The sequence below is a fragment of the Amyelois transitella genome, chromosome 28 (assembly GCF_032362555.1).
Source record: "Amyelois transitella isolate CPQ chromosome 28, ilAmyTran1.1, whole genome shotgun sequence".
NCBI classification, from domain to species: Eukaryota; Metazoa; Arthropoda; class Insecta; order Lepidoptera; family Pyralidae; genus Amyelois; species Amyelois transitella.
In genome coordinates, this window is record NC_083531.1 from 397,162 (window position 1) to 423,731 (window position 26,570).

The window sequence follows — 26,570 nt, forward strand, 5'->3', positions numbered from 1 at the left end:
TATAAATGCGAAAGTGAGTTTGTATTTTTGTTGGTAACTCACGGGTTATCTATTGAATTAATCTTGAAATATCACGTATATGAAATTAAGAGTCTGGAGAACGATATAGGGTGCTTTTTATCCCGGTAAAAACTATAGATTTGCGAAAACCCTATATTCTTTTGTAGTTGACACTTAATTCGTTACTTTTCGTGGGTGGTCGCTTTTCAAAGTAGCACCAAATTCGCGCGGGCGACACTGCAGGTAAAAGCTATTGATTCAATAAATATGAAATAACGTCGAGTGGCTGCATTAGATATTTTAATGCTCTCAATTATTAATCCATTGCTTTTAAAAAAATCTAATTGGACGAATTAGTTTATCAAAGCAATAACTGTTTATTAAAAAAATGCAAGTACTTAAATAAAAATTTACAAAAATATTGATGCCCATTCTTCTGCGTCACTTTATTTTCTCTACAATATTAAATGACTCTGAGTCAAGTGCAATAGTTATATATATCTTTGTGTGTTCCACTTCTCCAACAGTATTATTAACAAAGATATTGTTCGTTGCATAGTATAGGACTTGAGAATGCAATCAGGTACACGCTGTAATTACAAAGAGATATGAAATAAGTATTATTACCGTCCCTCCTATTTCCCGCGCCGGCTGCAATAAGCCTGCATCTCGCATTAGCAACGCCCTCACGTCTCCTAATGCAATTTACTGCATGCAATGCATAGGGCTGTCACACCTTATAAACCGAACATTCCAATAAATGACTACGAGCTTTAGTTCTATAAGATACAGCGTTATAGGGAATTGTTGTGATGTCAAAGAAGGTAAAGTGAAAGGAATAGAAAAGAGAATAAATAAATAAATATATATGGGACGAATTACACAGATTGAGTGAAGAAATGCCAATCAATTTCTTCGATATTTAGGTTTAAAAGCGTGGGTTCGTCGTCTCCATGTATATTTCAAAATGTGTTTTCCGATCGGAATCGGAAATGCATAGAGTATAAATGCATAAAGTGCTTATCGGTAAATGGTAACAAAGCCATCTAGTGCAAATCAGTGGAACTACAACGCAGTCAATACATATCGTTGCGTGTCGACTCCTAATAAGTTCTGTAAAGCTATATAGATGGCGCTGTCGATAGACATTGAGTGAGCCTTGATGAAAGTTCAAAACTTGCTTTTCGAGATACTAACTCAACGATACTATATTTCATAATAAATACTTATATAGAAACATCCAAGACTCAGGTCTATCAGCAAAGTTCATTCAGGCGATGGGAAATGAACTTTTTCTGTCACTTTCTGAATCTTATTCCCATTATTGAGCAATCCAAGAAAACATTCAGCTTTAAGTCTTACCGACAATGTCTACCCCGTAAGAGAAATATAAGGAAGTATCAACCCTAAGGATTACACCGACTGTGACATTCCGAGTCGTGTCGTATGCAAGTAATGGATTTTATGCGATGCACTTATTGTAACATTGTCATATCGTGTTCCTTCATAATTATGTTATTTTGGTTAATTATTGTTTCTGTTCAAAAGATAGTACGTAATTATTGTTTCTGTTCAAAAGAATTTCTTTTCTGACAGATAATTTTATTGGGAGTTTAAAAATCTATGATACAAACATACAGAAAGGCATGCCCATTTTCCGAGCCAACAGTATTGAAAGTAGATACTGATAGGCCACCTTCAGTTTAACGGCTTAATGATAGAATTGATATTCAATAATGACAGGTTGCTAGTCCATCATACCTATACATATACCTAGTAGTAATTATCTTAAGAAAAGCAAAGCTTAAAAACACTATACCTTTGTAGAGAATTGCACTGTTCCTCTATTTTAGTCCCCCATTCTTCTCCGGGTGTCAGACACCCCGACACTCGTGTCTGACACTGGATTGTTTTAATTTGAGCACAGAATGGAGTTTTCTAATTTGCGGCGCTCTGTTCCAACATAAAGACTTGGCTTCGCTCCTTTGTTTTGTCACGATCACTTGTTACTCTTTATTGCTTCTGCCACATTCATTACACTTTTCGTGCAAGTTCGTTTCGGGTACTCTTGACCTGACCTTTTGCCAAGAACATCTCTGGTTCGATCAAGGTACATTCGTAGACGTTCCCACTTGTTGACAAACGTCATTTGTAAACAGGCGGCTTGGCTTCGGCGCATCTCGTTTATAAATTACTAGCGACCCGCCCCGGCTTCGCACGGATGCATAGCCGATAGGTACTAAATATATCTCTGTTAGAACTAACTAAAGAACCGCCCGCAAAGCGGCTAACTAAGTCTTGCTCCCGGCAAAAGTGTCACTTCTGCCTGCAGTCCCGGGCCGTGCAGCAGAAATCGTAATATTTTAATTTCACCACAACTTCAAAACTAAACGTCCAATTTTAATCATTCAAAGACCAAATATCCAAATATCTACATAAACTGTACTTATTAATGAAATTATTTATTTTGATAAGGATTAACTAATAGCATGAGTAAAAAAAACGCGTTTAAATGAAGACCAAAAAAAATTCAAGATTTTTAAATAAAAATGTGGTTGTTGTGCCTCACTCGACATAGATAGGTATAGTGTGTCGCAGACTTTTTTGTAGATATTTATAAGATCTACAATTAATTAAAACATTTTATGGTTCTATCTTTTGTAGTTTAGGCAGCGTACGCAGAATAAGTAACTTTTTGGTTGATTTTTTTCAGTTTGTGTCCGAAAAATCCAAATATATTACGGAACCCTATTTTTTTCCAAAATAAAATATAGTCTATGTTACTCGTGGATAATGTAGCTTTCGAATGATGAAAGAATTTTTAAAATCGGTCCAGTAGTTTTTGAGCCTATTCATTACAACCAAACAAACGAAGTTTTCCTCTTTATAATATTAGTGTAGATAAAGAGTCCACCAAATAACTTTTTTTTTTTAACTTGTGCTTATTTGGTGAATGGTAACACTTAGCTCATGTTTGATTTGACAGATAATTAGTTTTATCCTTCCGCTGAACGAATATGGTTGTGTATACGCTTGAACAACGCTGGGAAATATTGCGACATTACTTTGAAAATCATGGTAATGTTGCAGAATGTGTGAGAAAATTGCGTACGGATTTTGGAAGGAGAGTCACCGTCAGCTCCGTATGTTCGTTATCTTGTGAAAAAAGTGAAAGAAACTGGCATCCTCATCGATAAACCAATGCGTGAAAAGCCAAAAACAGTGCGTACACCCGAGAATATTGCTGCTGTGGCAGAAAGTGTGCGTGAAGTGGCATCAACATCAATTCACCGTCGTTCTCAACAATTGAACATTTCGGAGACGGACGGAAATTGGACCGATCGTGTAGGCTACTGCATGGCCAGCCAAGGCAGCCATTAGAATGAAATTATTTTTCATTATTAACCGGAAGGATTGTACTTTCAATTAAAAAAAGAAATTTGAGAAAATATTCAATAGTTTTTTTTATAGCATTTAATAAAAAAAGTTATTTGGCGGGCCCTTTAGTTGAATATGTGTAGCCTTGAGCATCGGTGGTCGAGTGGTCAAGGTATCCGACTTGAAAGCGATGATTATTGACAACAATAGTGCACTTTTACCACTGAGTCATCTCATCTGGGTCTTGGATGTTTATGTATTATATAATTTTTTTAATAGCTTCTGCCCCCGACTGAAAAGAACTCTATGCCGATTTTCGTACTCCAAGTTATATGATTACGAAATTAAATGGAGATCGTTACAGTGGTTTATCTATGAAAATAAACTGACTTGCAGTTTGGCTGATTACGTAGATAATGTACTGTTTTAATATTTTAATTATTCCCCATCTATATAATAAAAAAATGTGCACTACAATTTCATTTAATTTCCTAGATTCATCTGATTCAAAAAACCATATGTTGTACAGCAAACTAAACAAGTTGTGAATGCTCATTCACCGACTAAAGGCTCCCAGGTGTACGATCTTTCATGAAGCTCTGAAAGCCGGGCCATGAATAGCCGGTCGAAAGTCATTTGAATAGGCTTGTAGGCTGTCTGGAAGAGGAACTAACGTTATATTTTATGTATAGATATCGTATAGTTAAATATATAAGATTGATCTTCATCCTTCTGCTGGTAGTCCCTTTACATCATTACTGTTCTGGAGAAGAGTTTACCCCGCAAGGGATATAGACGTGATTGTATGTAATCCAATATACATTGGGTGACAGAGGCAGGTTTTTACACGAAACGACTCCTATTGAGCCTCCGCAACCATTGGAATGGAACATACATACATACAATCACGTCTATATCCTTTGCGGGGTAGACAGAGCCAACTGTCTTGACTGATAGGCCACGTTCAGCTGTTTGGCTTAATGATAGAATTGAGATTCAAATAGTGACAGGTTGCTAGCCCATCGCCTAAAAGAAGAATCCCAAGATTATAAGCCTGTCCATTAGTCACCTTTTACGACATCCACGATTGCAATGGAACGAAACCCATATTGAATCATAGTTGCATATCCAATTGCATGAATGCGCAGAATTCATCGCGGCGTTTTCACTCTCCGTTAGAGCATCGATTAACACTCAAATTAATGTATACTTACATAACTTAGAAAGAGTCATTGGTTTACTGTCGAAGTAGGATTCGGAACTGTGCCCTGCACCACGCGCATCAAGTGTTTTTTTAATCTGGCACCTTACTCATTCCACCATCATCATCGTCTCTCACATCATAAACATAAATGAGAAAAGAAATTTACTTAATTTGAAGAAGCCGTGCGCAACGTCATACTTTATCGTGAAAAAAAGAAATGACAAAAGCGTCTATCCATTTAGGGCTGTCACTTATGCGATAAAGTTGCATGATCGATTGTGCGTAGACAGGCGATACACAATATATAGAGTACAAATGTGTAGATAGATAGATAGACCACTTTCGAAAAAAACCACTGCCGAATAGAAAAAAATTTCCAAACGACGATGAATCTTACATACTTACGTATAGTCACGTCTACATCCCTTGTGTGGTAGACAGAGCCAACTGTCTTGAAAATACCGAAATGGCAAGTTTAGCTGTATGGCTTAATGATGGAATTTGAGCGTTGATATGTCAATCAATCAGTCATTATCTTCTTTTATATTACTAGCTTTTGCCCGCTACTTCGTCCACTTTGTTTTATTTATCGCTATATAAAGTGAAGGCTTTGTTCTCCCTCAGAGTGAACTCTGTCTCAGTACCAAATTTCAATAATATCGGTTCAGTGGTTAAGGCATGAAGAGTTACTTTCGCATTTGTAATATAAGCGGGCGAAGAAGAAGAAATGATGTTTTTAAAATAGTGAAGCTCATTTTTGTTACCTCCATATTTCGTGCTTAAGGTCTAATTGAGGTACTCACATAGTGAAGTGATTAATGGCGGACGGAAAGTGACGTCATCGTGCGCAGATGAACGACTTACTTTGGCCCAAACTTTGGGCCACGCTGTAGTGCGCGTTAGAGACGTCGGGTCTTCCCATACTCGCTTTCGGGAGTCGGCGCTGATTGGTCAGGGCATTTGGCCCTCTACAATGGTGTTCTACGCTGCCTACGACTGTAGGCGGGGCCGTGGCGGCCTGGGTCTTCACTATACTCTGGGAGTTCCCATCGGCGACGGCGTCGTCACTGCTCGACGACGCCTGCCGCAAGGCAACGAAACTCAGGTCTCACTCACCAATATTGCTTTGCGCTGTAGCTTTGTGTATATTGGCCTATCCCTTAGTCGCCTTTTACGATATCCATGGGAAAGTGATGATCCTTTTCTTTTTTCTATTAGTGCCGGGAACCACACGTCACCAATACTCACCACAATACTACTCGTATTGGGTATAATTTTTTTATTCGTAGTCTTTCTATTCTCTTACCATTATATCGAATAGAACCACTTCTAATTTTCATCATACATCTTTCCCATGGATGTCGTTAAAGGCATGGGATTCTTCTTGTAGGCAATAGGCTAGCCCCCCTACATCGTCAGGGATGGGGAAGGCAGGCAAAAATCGATATCGTGCGCGCTTACTGCCTCATAGGGGCAAATTTTGACCCTGAAGTAAAAAGGGCAGCAAGTAGAGGCAAGAGTAACTTACTGGTCGCTCAAACGGTAAGAGTCCCTGGCAAGTTGCACCGGGGAGCCAGAGGGCATCGTTGTGAAATGCTATGCGATCCCATGATGGCCTCAAAATGGCGAAAAGGGCGCACCGTAGGGGTTTTAGAAGGTAGGCTGGCACATTAGATGCCAGGAGTCCCACACTCTCCCGGATGAAGACCCGGGAGGCAGTCCGTAAAAAGGATTCCCCTTCGGAGAGAAAAAAAAAGGCAATGGGCTAGCAACCTGTCACTATTTGAATCTCAATTCCATCATTTAGCCATACAGCTAATATGTCCCCTCAGTATTTTCAAGACTGTCAGCTCTGTCTGCCCCGCAAGGAATATAGACGTGACGTATTAATGTTATAATGAACTAGGTGTGTGTCACATTGTATTTTTAGCCAATAAATTGGTTCATTGGTGGTATTTGTTTCAGAGGAAGAGTGTGAGGAGTCGCTGTGTGGCTCAGCGCGGCACCGCCCCGAGCCGCTCGGGGCTTTAGCGCGCTCCACCAGGTTCACCAGGCACGAGATCAAGCTCATGTACCGCGGGTTCAAACAGGTAGGATCATGAATACTGTAATAGTGCTGTAAGAGTTAGGAGTTTGTTCGGATCCTCGGCGCACTCTTACGGGTTCACCAGGCACGAGATCAAACTCATGTACCGCGGGTTCAAACAGGTAGGATCATGAATACTGTAATGCTGCTTTAAGAGTTAGGAGTTTGTTCGGATCCTCGGCGCACTCTACCGGGTTCACCAGGCACGAGATCAAGCTCATGTACCGCGGGTTCAAACAGATAGGTAGTAACTCTTTAGTGTAGTGTTAATCATGGTTACATCCTTAACTCTCAGTAGAGGAGCTTACATCTATACATATAATAAATCTGTAGAAGGGTCAATTCTGTACATTGAAAATATTGAAAAAATAAATAGCAGGGGGTGTTACTGGAACGATACCAAACCCAAATATGTGATTAAAAAAATTTTTGTCTGTCTGTCTGTATGTTCAGGCATCACGTGAAAACTAACAGTTCGATTTCGATGAAACTTGGTACAATTATACCTTATTATCCTGGGCATAAAATAGGATACTTTTTATCCTAGAAAAATACGAAGAAAAAAAAAATCTTAATTTTTCAGTTTATCCATAGACGTTGTTTTGTAGAACCGCGAACACACGTTACGTTACCCGCAGTGGATTCAGCGCCGTAACTTATAGCGCCAAAAGTCGGATTTAGCTTGAACCGTTTGCGGCACACGCGGGCCGCTACTAATTACTATGAAAAAAAATACTTTAGTCCGGTCAATCTAGACATTCGAAGCTAAATTAATTCCCATCAAGCTGAAAATGAGTATAAATGTTTAAAATACAATCAAAAGCATTATTTCAAAATTCCCCATGATTCTGGTTTAAGGAAAAAAAATACCTAAGGTCAAAAGTAAAAAATGGGTGTTTCGCGATTTTCTTCAAAACGGTTTTTCAAATCGGAAAATTACCTCAGACATAAATTGTAGATCATAAAGTTATCTATAAAAAGGTATCAATAATTTTTTTCAATAAAGCTACCGTTTCTGAGATATAACGATGCAAAAAGTTGCAAGCGTCATAATATGCACACGTTTCCACGCCACCTCTGAGGTAGTGTACTATTAGCGCGTTTTTTTTAACATTCTTATTATTAAACTTGAAAAAGTCTGTAATAGGTTCGAATAAACACGTGTTTCACTACGCAGCGGCACTAAAGACAAACTTTCGCATTTATTATTTAAAAAAAATAGAATAACCCTAAGTGAAGAAAATCATCTTAGGACAATAATAGAGATTACAATTAAATCAAATTAAAACTAAAACTACTTATAAAAAGAAAGAAAAAAGATGACTACAAACTAAAATTTAATTATAAATTGTACAGTCCTTGCATAGTATCAACATGCGGGAGTGTGCCCAGAAGGCTGGTAGCATTGCCAATTTCAATGGCAATGCTAATTCTCTGAGCCAGATAATTTCCAGCCTTCTGGTCAAGAGATACCTCAATCAGCTTTTTCGACAATTGTCAGAAAAGCTGGTGGGCAGATAAGCCCCCCGGTCCCAGAGTTTCTACCCCAAAACGTTCAAAAGTATAGGTATTACCGATACCTACATATATGCGCCTTTTGAGGTTTTTTGCCTCATTTAAAGCAAAACCGGCCTTAGATTTAGTAACCTGAAGATGAGACAGCGCAAGTGTGTCGACACAAGTGGCATCCCACACCAAAGGCCGCCCCAATCTTCAGGGTACCAAAGTCATACCATCCGGTCTCTTGGCATCATCCCGAGCCAGACCGTTTGGTTCTAGAACGACTGGAACATGGATGGTGGCAAGAGCACGGAGGATCATATTATTTAGGGCGGCATGGCGCCCTAAACGGCCGGCACTCCGAGGGCATGACAGGCCGTGGTGTCCATAGCCAAGGACTACTATTATTAAAGACTAACAGTATTTCATGTGTTGAGCATTCTGAGATAAAGCAGGGATACGACCCTAGCCACATACACAATTAAAGAGAGAGACTGATGTTGTCTCAAGGTTTCACTATGTGGCGACATCTCTACGCCACTCGTCACAAACATCAAATCACACAACAACTGTCAATCATCTCGAAGAAATCGACGCGCTCAGCCAATAGCAGCGAAGAACCCAAATCGCGATTTCAGAGATTTCAAGGATTGGAGCTATATATACAACCTCCGACTCAACATCGTCGGAGCCGCGGTTCCCCAGGCATAACACCTAGCCTGGCGGAAGATCTTCCCTTTGGTGGCGGTCGAGCCGAATCATCGCTCCCGCTACATTGGTGACCCCGACGTGATTGGAATCAACCTTCTCCATCATCATCAACTCCAATCCTCAGCATCACTCCTCACTCTGCAAGCAGTCTCACAGCAACCTTCTCCATCATCATCAACTCCAATCCTCAGCATCACTCCTCACTCTGCAAGCAGTCTCACAGCAAGCCAGCAAACTGGGTATCGCAGCAGGTCCATCGCAGCCGACTCACCGAGCTTCCTGGTCCTGTCTCCACCCGCACTCACTCTCATCGACTTCAGCGACCGACGCATCTACCGCAGCCCACGCCTGGATCTTTTCGACGGCCGCTCTTCTCTCCAGCGTGGCAGCTCTGCACGATATCTTCCGGCGCCAACAAGTCGACTTCGCTCTCTACTGTCTCGACTCACCGCAGACTACGAGCAACGCTACGGCTCACTCCTGACTCACTAGGACTTCGAGCAACTTCCGACTCACTGGAAGACAACTGGCACTTGCAAGCTACTGAAAGCACAGATTGCACAGCAAGATCAAGACTTCAGACCTCCGGTCTTGGGGGGGAGTACTGTGGCGACATCTCTACGCCACTCGTCACAAACATCAAATCACACAACAACTGTCAATCATCTCGAAGAAATCGACGCGCTCAGCCAATAGCAGCGAAGAACCCAAATCGCGATTTCAGAGATTTCAAGGATTGGAGCTATATATACAACCTCCGACTCAACATCGTCGGAGCCGCGGTTCCCCAGGCATAACACCTAGCCTGGCGGAAGATCTTCCCTTTGGTGGCGGTCGAGCCGAATCATCGCTCCCGCTACAACTACAGTATAAATGAAGGGACTGGGTTTCATTATACTTATGTATATTTTGAATTCAAGTCAAAATTACCGACAGAACAATATTTTTACTTATATTACTGCTACACAGGGTATATACGAGACGTGCTTATGCATATTATGACGCTTGCAACTTTTTGCATCGTTATATCTCAGAAACGGTAGCTTTATTGAAAAAAAATATTGATTCCTTTTTATAGATAACTTTATGATCTACAATCTATTTAAAAAAAAAAACATTTTTTTACCTTTGACCTTGGGTAGCTTTTTTTCCTTAAACCGGAATCATGGGGAATTTTGAAATAATGCTTTTGATTGTGTTTTAAACAATTATACTCATTTTCAGCTTGATGGGAATTAATGTAGCTTTATTCTTATTTTTTGGTCTAAATTGACCGGACTACTTACTACAGAACGCGAACTCAACAGCAGTAGCTCAATAGAGGGGTCTCCTTAATTATTATAGGCCTAGCCGTAATTGGGTCCAATAGATATTTATAAGATGGCATTGTCACAGTTACTCAAAATGGAGAAATAAACCATCCACGCGAAGACCGACATCCGCGCGGACGGAGTCGCGGGGGGAAGCTAGTACATAAATAAAATCACGCCTCTTTTCCGGAGGGGTAGGCAAAGACTACATTTTTCCACTTGCCCAGATCACTGCATACATCTTTCGCTTCCTCCACATTTTTGCCTTTTTTTAATGCAATGTTGTCCATTTCGAGTTCCCTTGCCAAGGATGCGGAGGCAAGACGCGAGTCGCTTCATGTAACACCTGACCAGCATAATCTAGGGTCACAGTCGCACCCTGGCCTCCACCCCAGAGAAGTGACGATGTAGTTTTGACTAACGTTAGGAGGAAGTAGTAGAAGTACTTACATACATACATAAAATCACGCCTCTTTCCCGGAGGGGTAGGCAAAGACTACCTCTTTCCACTTGCCACGATCTCTGCATACTTCCTTCGCTTCATCCACATTCATAACTCTCTTCATGCAAGCTCGGCGGTTTCGGGTACTTTTGACCTGACCCTTTACCAGGACCTACCATTCTACCCTTAGTAGAAGTAATAAAGAAATATTTAAATTTCCTATTAATATGTTTTGTTACAGGAGTGCCCGTCGGGGGTGGTGGACGAAGACGCCTTCAAACACATCTTCTCACAGTTTTTCCCGCTTGGAGGTTAGGACTTTGGATGATATCATAACAGCAATAAATTTAACATAAGTACAGTATCCGGTATATTGACCTTATAATTAGACACTAGCAGGATGCCCAGTAGCAGTTTTTAATTTTTTTTGGTTTAACTTACGTACTTACGTATACTTTGTAAACTCATTTGTTTTTGCGGTAGACTACTTCCATGTAACTGGATGTGTACCCAAGACCCAATATGGTTTAGTTTCCCGGCAAAGGTCGTGGAGGTGAGGCTGGAGGGCTTTACGTAAAATACATACATACATATGGTCACGTCTATATCCCTTGCGGGGTAGACAGAGCCAACAGTCTTGAAAAGACTGAATAGCCACGTTCAGCTATTTGGCTTAATGATAGAACTGAGATTCAAATAGTGACAGGTTGCTAGCCCATCGCCTAAAAGAAGAATCCTAAGTTTATAAACCTATCCCTTAGTCGCCTTTTACGACATCCATGGGAAAGAGATGGAGTGGTCCTATTCTTTTTTGTAATGGTGCCGGGAACCACACGGCACACTTTACGTAAAATCTGTGCAACTTACCCAATGCAGTATTGCGGTCATGAGCGGACCCCGTAGAGAGGAGGAGGAGACGAAAGTGTGATGATGCTTGATGAAGAATATGGTACCCAGTATGAGATAAGGAGACTAAAATAACGTACAATTCGTTTCAGATGCAACTCAGTACGCGCATTACGTGTTCAACACGATCAAACACAAGCAAAGCGGGAAAGTTAACTTCGAGGTAAGTTGTCAAGTCTTGTTAAATTTTCAGCCAACTGAAAAAAAAATTTGTTTATAAAACAAACGAAAAAAAAATTTCGACATGTTGGTACTACCTGAAATAAACAAATATACATATAAGTTATTGCGGTATATTTTATAAATTTATTGACAATGATCGGCCAGCATACTTAAAAAACTTGCTTGTTCAAAAATTCGGAAATCATCAAATACTATTGATATTGTTTAAAAACTACTTCTGTTATGGAAACTTGTTTTTGATGTGAGTTAAAAGTCTAGCGTAAACATGTATGTAAGTTATAAGAGCGCCCTAGTTTCTCTCAAAAGGCTGTATTTTAAGATTCATTGTGCGATGCGGTTGAAAGGAGTTACCGAAAAGAGGCGAGATTTAAAGTTACTTTAAACTAAGCATTACAACTACCTACTGGGGACTAGCACTAGAACTACAACAAGTCTGGCTACTGGAAGTAATTTCTTTAGAAATATGCAGTGCTCTTGTATGAGGTTCTCGTTTCCTCTAAGTTCTTACTATGTTGTCCTTGTTGTACATAAATAAAAAAATAAAAATATTTTTTGACTTCAGCCAGATTTTCTAATCGATAGCGCTAAACTGAGCTTATTCTATTAAGGTATAACTTAATAATTTATTCGACAGTAACCAAGCAAATTGTGACAACAAAAGATGTGTCAATTATTATTATAGTAATAATCAAAATTACTCACAATAATTCATTAATTTTTCGATTTGCTTAACTAACTCGCGCTAGTAGAAAGGCGTAGATATAAAATCATACCTACCTTACATATTTTAATAACACAACTTTTCTTAAGCTTAAAATTTATTTCATAGTCTCCGCAACTTTACTTGCCAAGTTCTCGTTGCCACAGCTCCGGATTTATCTTTTTTTGCTTAACTTTCTTGAATATATTCATTTTCAGAAAGTTAGTTCAGTTTATTTAGTACTTTTACAGAATTTCTTAAAGTCTTTATTCCTCACGGGGTAGAGAAAGCCAACAAACTATAATAATATGTCAACTCTATATGATATGATATATTGCATTATATGCATACATATAGTACAGTATAGTCACGTCTATATCCCTTGCGGCATAGACACAGCCAAAACAGTCTTGCAAAGATTGAAAGGCCACGTTCAGATGTATGGCTTTATGATTTAAAAAGTGACAGGTTGCTATCCCATCGCCTACAAGAGGAATCCCAAGTTCATAAGCCTATCCTTTAGTTAAATGTTATGACTTCCATGGAAAAGATATGGAGCGGTTCTATTGCGAAGTGCCGGCAACCACACCGCACTTATACAAGAACTATGTATTTAAGAATTCATTTCTTTCATTCATTTAAAATTAAAATATTCAATTTGCTAGACGAATTTCCCTCGAATTTTACCCACTTACAATTTTAAATATAACGATTATTTGTGAAACTTGTGAAAATTGAAAGTCTACATAACAAGCATTATTACAACGATATCGGTTTCAGCACTTTTCTCCGTCGAAGCAAAACGTTATCAAAACTAAATATCAAATCGCTGTTTATCATGACGCCTCAGCAAAAGTAACGAACTCTTTCCTCAGACTACAGAAAGTAAGCGATATGGAAATTCTCCCTGTGCGGTGGTTATCTAACGTTATACATTTACGCAGTATACACATGATAAATAATACAATTGCATGAAACTATACTGTCTACATCAAATTACAGATATTAGACATACATTTTGGCACACGAAAAATTAGAAAGAGATAGTTAAAGATAGATAGTAATGCCAAATATTTCTTCTAAACCTTATCACCCATTTCCTCCTTTCTGTAATCTTAGCAATTTTCCGATTTCCAATTCCCAATAAACAGTTTTAGCGCGCTCTAGGAATTGGATTCCAGACTAAAATTGGATTTTGCACATAAATACTGAAATTCGTTCTAGCGACAGTGGAAATGTCCCACAATGGTTAGTCGGTGCGTTTCTCTTGTGCTTGCGCTGTGAAAGCGGTAGATGTGGTTTACTACGAGATAATTTGAAGAAACTATTATTTATTAAGTTTTTACTAATGATATTTTTTTTATTCATTTATTTTAACTTTTTTGATCTGTCTCTTGGTGCAGTCACACTTAGATTGCTATTTCACTTCTATTTGGTAGACATTAACCTTTTGTAAAAAAAAATTAAGTGCTTTTTTGCGTTCATGTCAGGCAGAGACCACATCTTTCCACTTGCCATATTTCAAATCTTCAATTTCAATGCGGTCACTCAAATAGCCAAATTCGTTGTACCTAATAGCCTTCATATATTACAAACTCGGCTACATTTCATGACCAGCATATTGGCAATGACTCAGTTGTATAATGATGTGGAATGGATCGGGGATTAATGGAGATGGTGCCAGAGAGAGAGGGCAATATTCGACTGTAAGATAGAAAGAGAGAGACGATTGGCGCGAAACAAGATGTCTAATGAGAATAGGAATACCGATGTTTTTGATTTATTTAGCACTAGCTTTTGCACGGGAATTTCCAGAAAAAAGCCTTTTTTTATTCCTAAAGGTCTATTCTATCTGTGTGCCGAATTTCACCAAATCAGTTCAGTAGTTTTTTAGTTTATTCGTTACAAACATACAAGAATACAAATCTTTTTATTATTAATTTGGCACAGAGATAGACTGACTTATCTGGAAACTTTCAAACGCTCCTTCTACACGTAATGAAAGTTATCCACAAATTCAGACCCTCAATTTAAACAGCTTTCCGCATAATAACGCGCACTCAACGTCGTGTGAAATTATATTTACGAGCTCTCATGCTAGGTGTTGTGGTGAGTTGTATGTTTCTAAAACGAATTGAAATGTTTTATGCGCTTATTGATTACGCCAGCGGTATAAGGTTTAACGGGTGATACTCATGAATCACAATGATTCATTTCTGATTAATGTACATTAGTTTGAGTGCTAACCCATGCTCTTACGGTGAGGGCAAACATCGTGAGGAAACCTGTTTGTGTGTGTGTACTGTATTGTGAAATGTGTAAACATGATCCAATATGAGTTAGTTTCCCCTGCAAAGGTTGCGAAGTTCAGACGGGAGATTCGCGTAAAGTCCTGACTACCCAATGCAGGGTCCATGGTCGAGGGCGGACCCCAAGCTCCTCTCCAGAGTGGTGGGGATGTAACCGGGACTAACGCCAGGAGGACGAAGACTAGGCTCTCCGAGCAGACATCGCATCATTGCAGGATGTTACCTGTTGCGAAGTCTTTAGGCTTTTTATTTTATATACTCTTATGCTACTAACTTAAACTCCAAATTATGCACAGTCTTTTCTTGCAGGAGTTCCTTGAGATCCTGTCCCGAGTGGCGCGTGGCTCAGTCCAAGAGAAGCTGTCCTGGATGTTCGCTTTATACGACGTTGACGGAGACGGCCGCATCTCCCGAGCGGAGATGCAAGCCGTCGTGCAAGCCATTTACGAGCTGCTGGGGCGAGCGGCAGCGCCCCCGGTGCATAGTGGGGCCGCCAAAGACCACGTTGACAGGATATTCACGGTAAAGATTATTATGCCTTTGGATCAAGACCGAGACCGTGCTGTCTAGAACGCCTTTGTTAAAATAGCAACGTCACTTAAATTTACATACATACATACATATGTATATCACGCCTCTTTCCCGGAGGGGTAGGCAGAGACTACCTCTTTCCACTTGCCACGATCTCTGCATACTTCCTTCGCTTCATCCACGTTCATAACTCTCAACATGCAAGCTCGGCGGTTTCGGGTACTTTTGACCTGACCCTTTACTTCACTTAAATTTTTATGAAAAATTTGGTAAAATAGTTAAAGAAATATATACCGGACAAATCACACAATCTGAGCTCATCAGTAGGTTCTAGACTTAACGAAGTTGCTAAGTCAATTATGATTATACTTTTTTCTCAACATGAACATAATATTGATAACCATACTCAACCCTGGTAGATCTACTGATTGCAGTAGATCGAAATATAGTTTTAACGATTGCGTTAAAACTATAACACTACAAGACAATTCCTCCGCCAGAAAATTTACTTCCAAACTAGCAGACTTTGAGAGCCACAACTATTAATATAATGACCAGCTGATGGACACGAACGCCGACGGGGTGGTGACTCCGGACGAGCTGGCGCGCTGGTGCAGCCGGGACCCCGCGCTGCTGCGGTCGTTGGACGCGCTGGACACGGTTTTGTGATGGTCGGACAACCAGCGCCAAACACGCGCTCAACCTACCAGGTACTAATAAATAACAATTTACTATCATTTTTTGTATTTATCTATCTATACATTCCCATAATCTTTTGCACATAAATTTATTATTTTATGTTTCTTTCCTTCACTTTAGCGCCCGCACCCACTTCAATGGTGATAACTGAAAATCAGCGTTTTGCACTTCAGTTAGTGTAAAAATTCCGCTGAGTTATGACCTTTTCTACTTGCTGCAGCACGCAAATGCATCTCAACTGTGTTTTTTATAATGTTTTGTTTAACTCTGTATTTTGTGTCTGTAGCAACTGAATAAACGTTTTTATCTATCTATCTACTACTTGTTGTGATACAATATAATTACATAGTTGGCAGTACTGTTTTTATTTGTCAATGTTGTCGCTCTTAACTACTTCCTGTTTTGTGAGGTGAGCGCACTACGTACCTTGTCTTGTGAGTTTAAAAGTTAAGAAAATAAAGCGTTTGTACGTTCATCAAACAGAAATATTTAATTTAATTATAACACTACTAATTACATAGATTCACTATGTGTTTTCTCGAACAAACAGCTAGAACAAACACCGACAAAGTAGTGGCTACTGATGAATAAAAGGAATTCATCGCCACACATGACACAAGAAATAATTATGATGTACACTGGCATGTTAAATCAATTAATAACACTGCTGATATTCGACGCCTGATATTATTAGGAACAAGCTTTTATTGTGATCCAAGGTTCCATTGCAAAGTTTGAAAAGCTCAGTTGATTTTTGTAAAAACTGGCTTATCCGGTCCAGAATCATGGTCAGTAGGCGTACCCCAGGCTCCTCTCCAGGGAATTAGGATGTAACTGTGTAAGGCCATTAAGAATAGATTTTTCACCTGGAAATGTCACGTCACATTTCTTTACGATTACAACAAATATCTTTTCTCTCGTGTGTGCCGTGTGGTTCCCGGCACCAATACAAAAGAAAATAGGACCACTCCATCTCATTCCCATGGATGTCTTAAATGGCGACTAAGGGATAGGCTTATGAAATTGCGATCCTTTTTTTAGGCGATGGGCTAGCAACCTGTCACTATTTGGATCTCAATTCCATCATTAAGCCGAGCAGCTGAACGTGGCCATTCAGTCTTTTCGGGACTATTGGCTCTGTCTACCCCGTAAGGGATATAGACGTGACTATATGTATGTTTTCTCTCAACAGATCGGACTCCGCCCGTGCCTCTTGTTCCACCGCCGCTGACAACTGCGAGTCATCGCCGCCCGCCACTCCCTCGGCTTGCTCGGCCCCGAGACCTGTTCCGACTAGATCTGCTCCAGAGAACGTTACCACATCAACAGGTACACAGTTTGTCTCTCAATAGATCACACCTCGCGCATGCGTCTTGTTCCACCGCCGGTACTAGTTTTGAAAGACAAGACTTCTACATCATCCGCTAACGTGAAAACTTTGATTCAAAAAAGGTATTCTTTTTTATCCTAAAAATCTGATACCTCTGCGATAAATCCACAACATAATATGATTTTTATGTATGTATGTGTAGGCGCGATCGCCTTTTTCCCAAAGGGGTAGGCAGAGACTACATATTCAAAAAATTGTCTTAAAAGTTCTACTCATTAAAACCGGCTGATTTGAGTAGTGACATCAAAGCACCATTGATCAAGTGTTCTGGTGACACACATATGTATATTTTCTCCCTCCATAATAAAACACAAATCAACAATTAACTTGTTCAGCGGGCACCACTTCAGCGGCGACGTCGAAACGTACATCAATCACATCTGTCGCGTCGTCCACTTCGTCAGAGAAGCCTCGCCGAGCGTCGCAGCCTCCGCCCGTACCCGCTAGAGTTATAGCTACTGTCAGCGTAAGCATTCCTTCCTGTTTCCCTTTTAAAGCTTGACAAGCAATAAAGCAGATCTTTTTTTTTTTGTTATCGAAGGGGAAATCCTTTTTACGGACAACCCCCCGGGTCTTCCCGGGAGAGTGTGGGATTCCTGGCACCTAGTATACCAGCCTACCCACTAAAACCCCTCCGTTCGCCCTTCTTGCCATTTTGAGAGCATCATGCGATCGCAGGCATTTCACCACGAAAGCAATATAGCAGCCCTGGCGAAGAGGGCGCCCATTGCTAAGCCAGCGCTTTAAAAAACAAACCTTAGAATTAGCCTTTCCCTTGATCAACTTTTATATACTATACAAAAAAAGAAGCTTGCATTTTTGCACAACATGAACTATCCTCTTACATACATATGGTCACGTCTGTATCCCTTGCGGGGTAGACAGAGCCAACAGTCTTGAAAAGACTGAATGGCCACGTTCAGCTATTATTGTCTTAATGATTACCCTCTTGTTTGTTAGTAAGTAAAGGAATAGGTCCTTAAGCCATCTACTACGGCATCCATGAGATAAAAATGGTAATAGTCTTTATCTATAGTTCCGGCAACCACACGGCCCAAATATGTATTAGGTTAGTTACCTACTCATAAAAGAGAAACAGAAAAAGAAAGTGACCGTATATCTTCATGAGCTCACTGGCGCTACATTACCGGCAGTTAATTGCTAAGCGATCTGTACATTAATCAAGACCGCTCGAGGAAAACAAAAGTCGAGATGTTTTGTTACCAAACTACTAACTGAACATTAGTGACGGAACATTAGTCATGAGATTTATTTGGCTAATAGTAATTTGGTCATTATTGGTATTATAGCGGTTAACTGAACGTATTAACAGTAAAATTACACCTATAAAACTATAGGATAATTATACCATACACGTACCTAAGAGTACTTTTATACAATAACATGTATTGTGTCACACAAATCACATGCACAACTTTATTTAATAAGTTAAAAAATATTACTTTGACCGATTGAAATGTGAGTTATAGTTTACATATGTGTAAAAATTAGTATGAATAATTTTCAGATGACAGAAGAAACAACAGCAACCCGCAAGCCAAAGAGACGTAACCGCCGTGCTTCCTCGCCGCAGCAGGCGCGGTGAAAAGTTGATCTTAGCTCTAAGGAAAAAGGTTCAAAATTCTTCCGCTCTCTGCTTGGTGCGACCTGCGAACATGCCCTATGCTTGCTCATATGAGTCTAACTGAGTCAATGGAGTGCTAAGTGGCTTAAAGGACAAGAAAAGACAAAATGTTTATTCAAAAGTGCGTCTTCAACTTTTAAAACATTCCTAGAGTAAGAGTAAACATTTTGTCAAGTACTTTGTAGCACTGGCGCTTTGTACTTCGTATCTCAAAAAAGAAATTTAAATTTGTCAGTTGCTTGATTTTTGACACGCTATTCGTAATTAAGATGTCGTCAAAATAATCTATTTTAAATATTCTGCATATAAATATAAATATAAATAAATAAATAAATAAATATATACGGGACAAATTACACTGATTGAGTTAGCCACGAAGTAAGTTCGAAACTTGTGTTACGAGATACTAACTCAACGATACTATATTTTATAATAAATACTTATATAGATAAACATCCAAGACCCAGGACAATCAGAAAAAGTTCTTTTCTAATCATGCCTTGACCGGGATTCGAACCCGGGACCTCCGCTGTCACAGACAAGCGTAGTACCGCTGAGCCACAGAGGCCGTCTATATATATTGTCCTAATAGCAAACTTACTGTTCTGGATGAAAATATAAGTCTAAATTAATCAAATTTGTTTTAAGATTATTCTACACCTTTTTGTTACATGTATTAAAAAAATTGATTTCTTTTTGATATGGATTTGGATTCAATTATTAAGCCAAACAACAGATGACCGTGGCTGTTGGCTCTGTCTAGCCCGCAAGGATACCTACATCATTTTATGTACGAGTATGTATATAAATTTGGTAAAATCTTCTGGCGATATCTAATGTATGAAATCTTATGATATTAATGTAACGTATATTTTTATGTTTTTGAATTAAAGATTGCGAGCGTAGTTGTAAACTTAAAAAAATAAGCAATATTTCAGTATTATTATACACATAGATAAGATTTGTTGATCTCTAAATGTTTTGAAACTTCGTCGCTGTTTATATCAAAATACATTTATTTTGTTGTTGTAAAGCACAGAGTCTTTACAACTTTGTCTATCGTTTAGTCTTTGGTGTCTTTGGTACTTTTATTTATTTAAACAAAGATATTTAATGTAAATAAGTTCATACGCTGTCATAAGAATGTCTTATTGTATAAGGAAAAGTGAAATTGGAGTGCGCAGTACTGTATCTCATTATAAAACAACGCTAGCCTACATTTCCATACATCTTAGATGGTTGACAAAATCTTACAATGTATTTCATCTTTTGCATTTATTGGAACATTGCATTGTTGATCGTAATAAAGATAAAAAGTAACACAATCAACAACATCAAGTCAGCGATAGAAATAAATGGAATATACCACGTAACATTATTATAAATACATATCTTGCAAATCTCACTTTAAAGTTTTTATTCCTGTTAATATTCCTATATTTGGGACTTTAAAGAAATTATTCAAACACAGAAAAGTTTATAAAGAGATACATTTAGAAAATGTTAATTTAATCAAATGACCTCAGGGAGACCTAAGTATAAACTCGTTAAGATAAAGCAATAAATATTTTTGCCTAGATAAATAAGCACACATTCTTATACTCCCGCGACAAATAATTACAAGTTTCACATGATATTATTAATCACAAACCTGGGAATTAAGAATTCTACATTAATTTAAAAATAATAAATTAATTAGATAACAAATTAGGTTGGATAATATTCACAATCGTACTTTCGTTACAATATTCATAATAGCACATGTACTTTCGACATTTTTTTTATAATTAGGTAAGGTTGCCTAATGTTATTTCTTAACATGTTTAATTAGTGACTTTAAAAGTTAAACAATACATGAAAATTTAAAATAGAAATAACGAGATTTGACGAGTCATATGATAACTTATCTATCTAAAAGTATTTTTCTCTTTTTACTCTACATTACAGAAGAAGTCTGGAATTCGATGACACTCTTATAAGTTTTAGAAGATAATTATTTTACATTCTTATCTAGAATTAGATTCGCCTAAAGTAACATTTCGTGGATCATTGGGGGCAATATTAATCTTAAGAAATAACTATAAATTATATTTACTGTTGACAATTTAAATTATATTTTCTCTCTTTGAAATTAGAATTTAAAATCCTTAAAATTTGAGCCTTATCTATTCCTATATTAGCTGTAAGGTGTCGTAGTTTCTGACCAATAGCAAAACTAATTAAACCAATCGGTGGAAATACGACATATATTTAACAACTGAACGACACACTGAGAATGTTCGGAAGTATTTTTTATCTCCTTTAATCAAAGAAAGAATAAGTAAGTAACTAATTCTACTTATTTCCTTTTATGACTTTCAAAGATTTTCTCCATGAAGAAGTATAAAAAGAGAAAATTTAGTTACATTAACTAATCGACATTTATAAATAATAGTTTTAAGCCATTTCTAATGTTATTTCTGTATTCAGTTATCCAAGCAATATTCATCAGTGTGTGTTCAGTTTCATATTTCATAAGGTCTATGACAAATTCGTTACTTTCGACTGCTGTGAGTGTCTGGTCAGGTGTATGTGGTGACAGCGACTTTGATTATATACTTCAAATGATTGTATAAACATAAAAAAAAGGTTTGGTTTCCTTTGAATTTTTATTGGTAGGAGCGTGAGTCATTATTAAAAACGAAGTTATTCAGTCAGCAATTGTAAGATAAATAATGCTTAATCGCTAAGTCACACGCATGCCAATTTCGAAATTTAAAAAAATATCAACCCCCTTTTTACGTTATATGGATCCAAATAGATGGATGAAAATTCACAAAATACTTAGGGTGAAGCCAGGGGAAATAGATTATTTGAGTTAATCGCAGAAAATGGTATCAGCTTCTCTCTCACATCCCGGCATGTTCCCGGCTGCACCCTCCACAGAAGTGTTTCGGGGCCCGGGGCCGCCTCAAATTGTTTCATACACTACATTCATACAAAAGCATAATTCATTTAGCGTGATAATAAATCTGTGTCAACCGTGTAAATTGGAAATTATGCTACTTATATTATGCGACTGCTACCCAAGAAATACGGATTGCAGCCTGTATAGCTCGCGGACACATTGCCTTTAATCTTTTGCTTGTATAACTGTAACCGTCTTTAAATTAATTATCTCAATGACGTTGTAAGCTGGCATAGTTTACGATAGCATTTTTTGCGTTATCAGTTAATTACCATTTATTTATCTACAGTAATCAATTTTACTTATCATAATTATCTGAAAGTCACTGTCATCGTAATACAAGATTTAATGAAATACCAATGTCTTTTTATTCTAATTCTTCCTTGTTATGATCCTTTTTTTGTCATAAGTTTTACTCGTAGTAGGTAGACAAGAGATTTGTTCGCATACTTACGTTTATTTTCTTTTTAATAACTCTTTCATATATTTATTTTGCACATGTACTCACCTCATGTCTGATAGGAAAGAAAACTCCGATAAAATTTCATCGGAGTTGGTTCTGTTAGAATTTTTATAAAAAACAAGCAATGTTTGGATGATTTTTTTATTAGATCTTTAATAATTATGCAATTACAACCATTCAGTAACAGAATCCACAAACATTTTCTTCATCAAACATAGTGTGAAAAGTATAAGTCCTGTTAACTGTTTAAAAGTTTAGGTCTTGTAATAGGACTTATGTTTTAGGTGAAGTTCAATCCAGGATCATGAAAAAAGGCGAACCCTGGGCTTAAAAAATGAGATACTCAAATTAAAATAAATAACGAGCAGTTGGTTTTAATTAAAATAAATAACTATTAAGTCTTGTGGAGCATTCAAAGCCTAGCCTGGATCCAAGAGAGATGGGAAGTGACGCGAGCAAATCCAGCCGGGTGGCGCTCCTGGCAACCGTCCCGGTGTCCAAATGAGGTGACGCCGATCTGGAATAAAATATTTTTCTTAAATTTCCTATCTTAAGAAATTTAAATTTAAATATTGTGTTGTCTAAAGTGACCTTTCTTGTACAGTTAAAATGTTGCAAAGGCAATAATCACAGTTAACTTGCTAAAATGTACTAAAGAGTTATGTTAGTTATATTTTTACCCAAACATCTTATTTTTATCAGTTTTCCTGCAGTCCAGTACATCTTATCTTCTCTCACCTTCGCGTGTTTCAGAAGCTGCTTTCCATGTCATATTCTTATCTATATGGCATTTGTTTGTAACAAATAACCTTAATGAAATCGGTCTGGCGAAAACTCACGTCAAGTGTAGGGCACATGCCGATGGAATTGCATGACCAGATTGAACATAATTCAAAGATTAAAACTTACCAAGATGCGCTGGTTTCCACTCCAAATCCAGAGAGGGCCGCCGGAGTCCCCGCCGCAGGTGCTCCTCTGAGCGGTGGTGTCCACACATATGACGCTGGAAGACACGGTGAGAGCGCCGTACGTCTGCTGGCACACCGCGTTGGTGATCACTTGCAGAGACACCTCGCTCAGGAACTGGTCTGTCGTAATGCCCACGTCTGTGAATTGCATGAATTAAGTTAGACAAAACACGAGCGAAAACTCAAAGAAATAACATCTTTGTTACAACTTAAAATCCGATATCAAATGTCTCCTGCTATCTCACTCATTTCATTTCATAACTTTTAAAAATGAAAAATATATTGTATCGACTTACTATCGCCAGTAACGCCGAAGCCGGCAGCCCACGCCCACACGCCGACGAAGTTGTTGTTGGCCTGCGCGGTGGGAAGGCCGATGGGTTGAATCGCATCTGCAGAAGATAAATGGATTAGGAAGAACTTCTAACTTATATTTATTTCTAACAAATTCTGAAATTATGGTTAAATTAACAGTTAAAGAAGAAGAATAAATAATGGCTGATCCTGTTTTAATAATGTTTAAGGATGTTTATCTAATATAAGTATTTATTATAAAATATAGCATCGTTGAGTTAGTATAATGTAATCGAACTTACGTCGAAGCTAACTCTGTGTATAATTTGTCCCGTATATATATTTATTTTGTATTTATTTAATAAATGAAAAATGGATAATTTTTAATAGCAATTATTTTTCAGCGTACTTTTTGTTAAAGGTGACATAATAAATATTGATCATAGCTATATCATTCAGACACTGGGATAGACAGATAGTGTCCGCGAATTTCGACACGAGATTTCATGATTTTAACACCGCGAGTAAAGGGTCTGAGAGATCAAATAACTACAACAAACCAACAATCATGTTTCAGAAATGTTGAACAGATAAAATACTAACTACGTGTAGGTGACATGGTTGATGTCGATCATAGCGACATCATTACTTAGTGAAACAGACAGGTAGTTTCCGTAAACTTGGACGCTAGTAATCGTGATCCTAACACCACCCGTGAAACCCTGAGAGAGCTAAGAACAACAACAAACTAATAAAAAGGTGTTAGACAATTAAAGTACTCACCGGTAAACGTAACGTGGTTAATGTTGATCATAGCAATATCATTCATGAGCGGGATAGACAGATAGTTTCCATGAACTTCGACGCTGCTGGTCGTGATCCTAACGCCGCCGCTGAAAAGCCTGAGTGAGCCGAGGACGACGACAAACTGAGTAGCTTGATTGAGGAGCGTTCTCCAGCAGTGGGCGGCGGTGACGGCGCGCGTGTTGGACAGGAGGGAGGAGCCGCAGACGGAGGTGCGGCCGTCGGTCAAAGTAATGAGAAGGCCACCCTACAATTTGAAAATTTACACTTAGAAGCCAGCAGTACATTTTGATTTTAAAATACATAGTTATTGAATAGTTAGTTAAGTCGAAATTTTGAAATTTCCTAACCTTAGTAATCATCATAATCCTTTTGGATTTTTACAACCGTAAACTATACATACAGCTGACGGGGTTACTTTCAGGAATTTCAGAAAAGTCATACCACAGAGTGATAGTTAATTACCACTAAAATTATAAAAGAAGACCACTAATTCCTCTGTACATCAAAAGAATAAGAACCCGTTACCACATGAGGATGAGCGCCTAAAGCGGCGGCGTTTCCTCCCGTAATTCTTGATCCATCGAAGTCAGCAGCTTCCTCTCTCGCCTTGATCTTCGCTGCGAGGGCTACGCCGACGTCATCGTGGTAATCCCTGTAGTACAGAGGATCTTCGGCTATAGCAGCCCCGAGCAAGACGACGGCGATCACCAAAAACTTCATGACTGATGAATGAAGAGCAATGAGGTAGCTGATCGGTTTTATATCGTCACCAGAGATAAGTGCTGTTGTTCATTCATTATCGTAATCTGTTTGCAGATTTTCTGTTTTGAAAAGCACGGTTGCTAATACGTCATTAGTAGCAAGTTGTGTTCTAAATGTAGGGTTCAACGCTTCAAATGGTAAAACCATAACTCCTTTAGGGGCATATCGGTGTACTTTTGAACTCTCAAACTTACCTTTTGTTATCGTGAGTTGCAACTAAAGTCATTGCAGCGACAGTAGAAAAGCATGTAAGTGTAAAAAAAAACTTTTTATGTCATATATAGATATCATCACGACTGTCTCCCAGAGACTATAAATGGAGTTATTAATTATTATACCTACCTACCTCATCGTAATATCCGTTATTTGATTAATCGTTCTCATCAAAAAAGCCACTAATTAAAAAAATGGGAGAACCTACCTAAATTTTTCGGTTGTCAATTAAAAATTCTAGTGCCACCTTGTTTATTGTCTGTAAAATGTATACACTCATTCGCGTTTCTTAACATTCACTAGCCACTTTCATTTCAATTCACTTCCAGATACAGTCCATTCCTAGTTCCATGGCGGGAAGCTGACTAGTTGTCAGATATATTTAGAAGTCTAAATACTTCTTAGTCTAGTCTCCTGTTTAGTTTTGATATAAGAAACAGTCCAATAAGACTAATTAACTTTAATACCAATACATGTGATGATGTCTGGTAGGCTAATACCAAACCCCATCATCTGTCGACATTGGTACCTTATCAATGAGCCTGAAATAGAATGTTGCCTTTTATATGAAGCCAATTAAATAGTGCCGTGTGGTTCCCGGCACAAATATAAAAGAATGCGATCACTCCATTAATTTCCCATGGATGTCGTAAAAGGCCACTAGAGGATAGGCTTATAAACTTGGGATTCTTCATTTAGGCGTTGGGCATAGCAATCTGTCATCTATTTAATTCCAGTTCTATCATTAAGCCAAACAGCTGAACGATGCCTATCAGTTTTTCAAGATTGGTGGCTCTGTCTACCCCCACAAAGGATATAGATGTGATATATGTATGTATAAAATAGGAAATTGGAGCTGCTCAGTCTGAGTGACCGTACATTTATAATATACATTCATGTCTTTTACCTTACGTGGTAGACCTCAGGGGCAGACAGAGACTACAGTCTCAAAAACACCGAATGGCCGGCTCTGCTATATCACCGTCATGGTGACCGTACGTCTATTCATTTTCTAATTTATCATTTTATTCTCGCGTGGTTCCCTGCATTTTATAATTGGACTACTCCATATCTTTCCAATGGCTGTCGTAAAAGACGGCTAAGGAAATAGCTAATCTTCTT

General features: G+C 38.4%; 2 protein-coding genes across 2 annotated transcripts; one reads left to right on the plus strand and one right to left on the minus strand.

The window, feature by feature from the left end:
* The first annotated feature begins 6,204 nt into the window (after positions 1 to 6,204).
* On the plus strand, positions 6,205 to 15,932 carry LOC106139360 (Kv channel-interacting protein 4). Its single transcript, XM_013340792.2, has 6 exons — positions 6,205 to 6,223; positions 6,548 to 6,672; positions 10,873 to 10,942; positions 11,630 to 11,700; positions 15,039 to 15,251; positions 15,819 to 15,932. The coding sequence occupies exons 1-6, from the start codon at positions 6,205 to 6,207 to the stop codon at positions 15,927 to 15,929; spliced, it is 609 nt and encodes a 202-aa protein (XP_013196246.1). The 3' UTR covers positions 15,930 to 15,932.
* Positions 15,933 to 22,752: 6,820 nt separating this feature from the next.
* LOC106139362 (collagenase) lies at positions 22,753 to 25,222 on the minus strand. Its single transcript, XM_013340794.2, has 5 exons — positions 24,999 to 25,222; positions 24,450 to 24,717; positions 23,669 to 23,764; positions 23,314 to 23,510; positions 22,753 to 22,921 (listed from the first exon to the last, which is right to left on the minus strand). The coding sequence occupies exons 1-5, from the start codon at positions 25,191 to 25,193 to the stop codon at positions 22,817 to 22,819; spliced, it is 861 nt and encodes a 286-aa protein (XP_013196248.1). The 5' UTR covers positions 25,194 to 25,222; the 3' UTR covers positions 22,753 to 22,816.
* Positions 25,223 to 26,570: the final 1,348 nt, after the last annotated feature.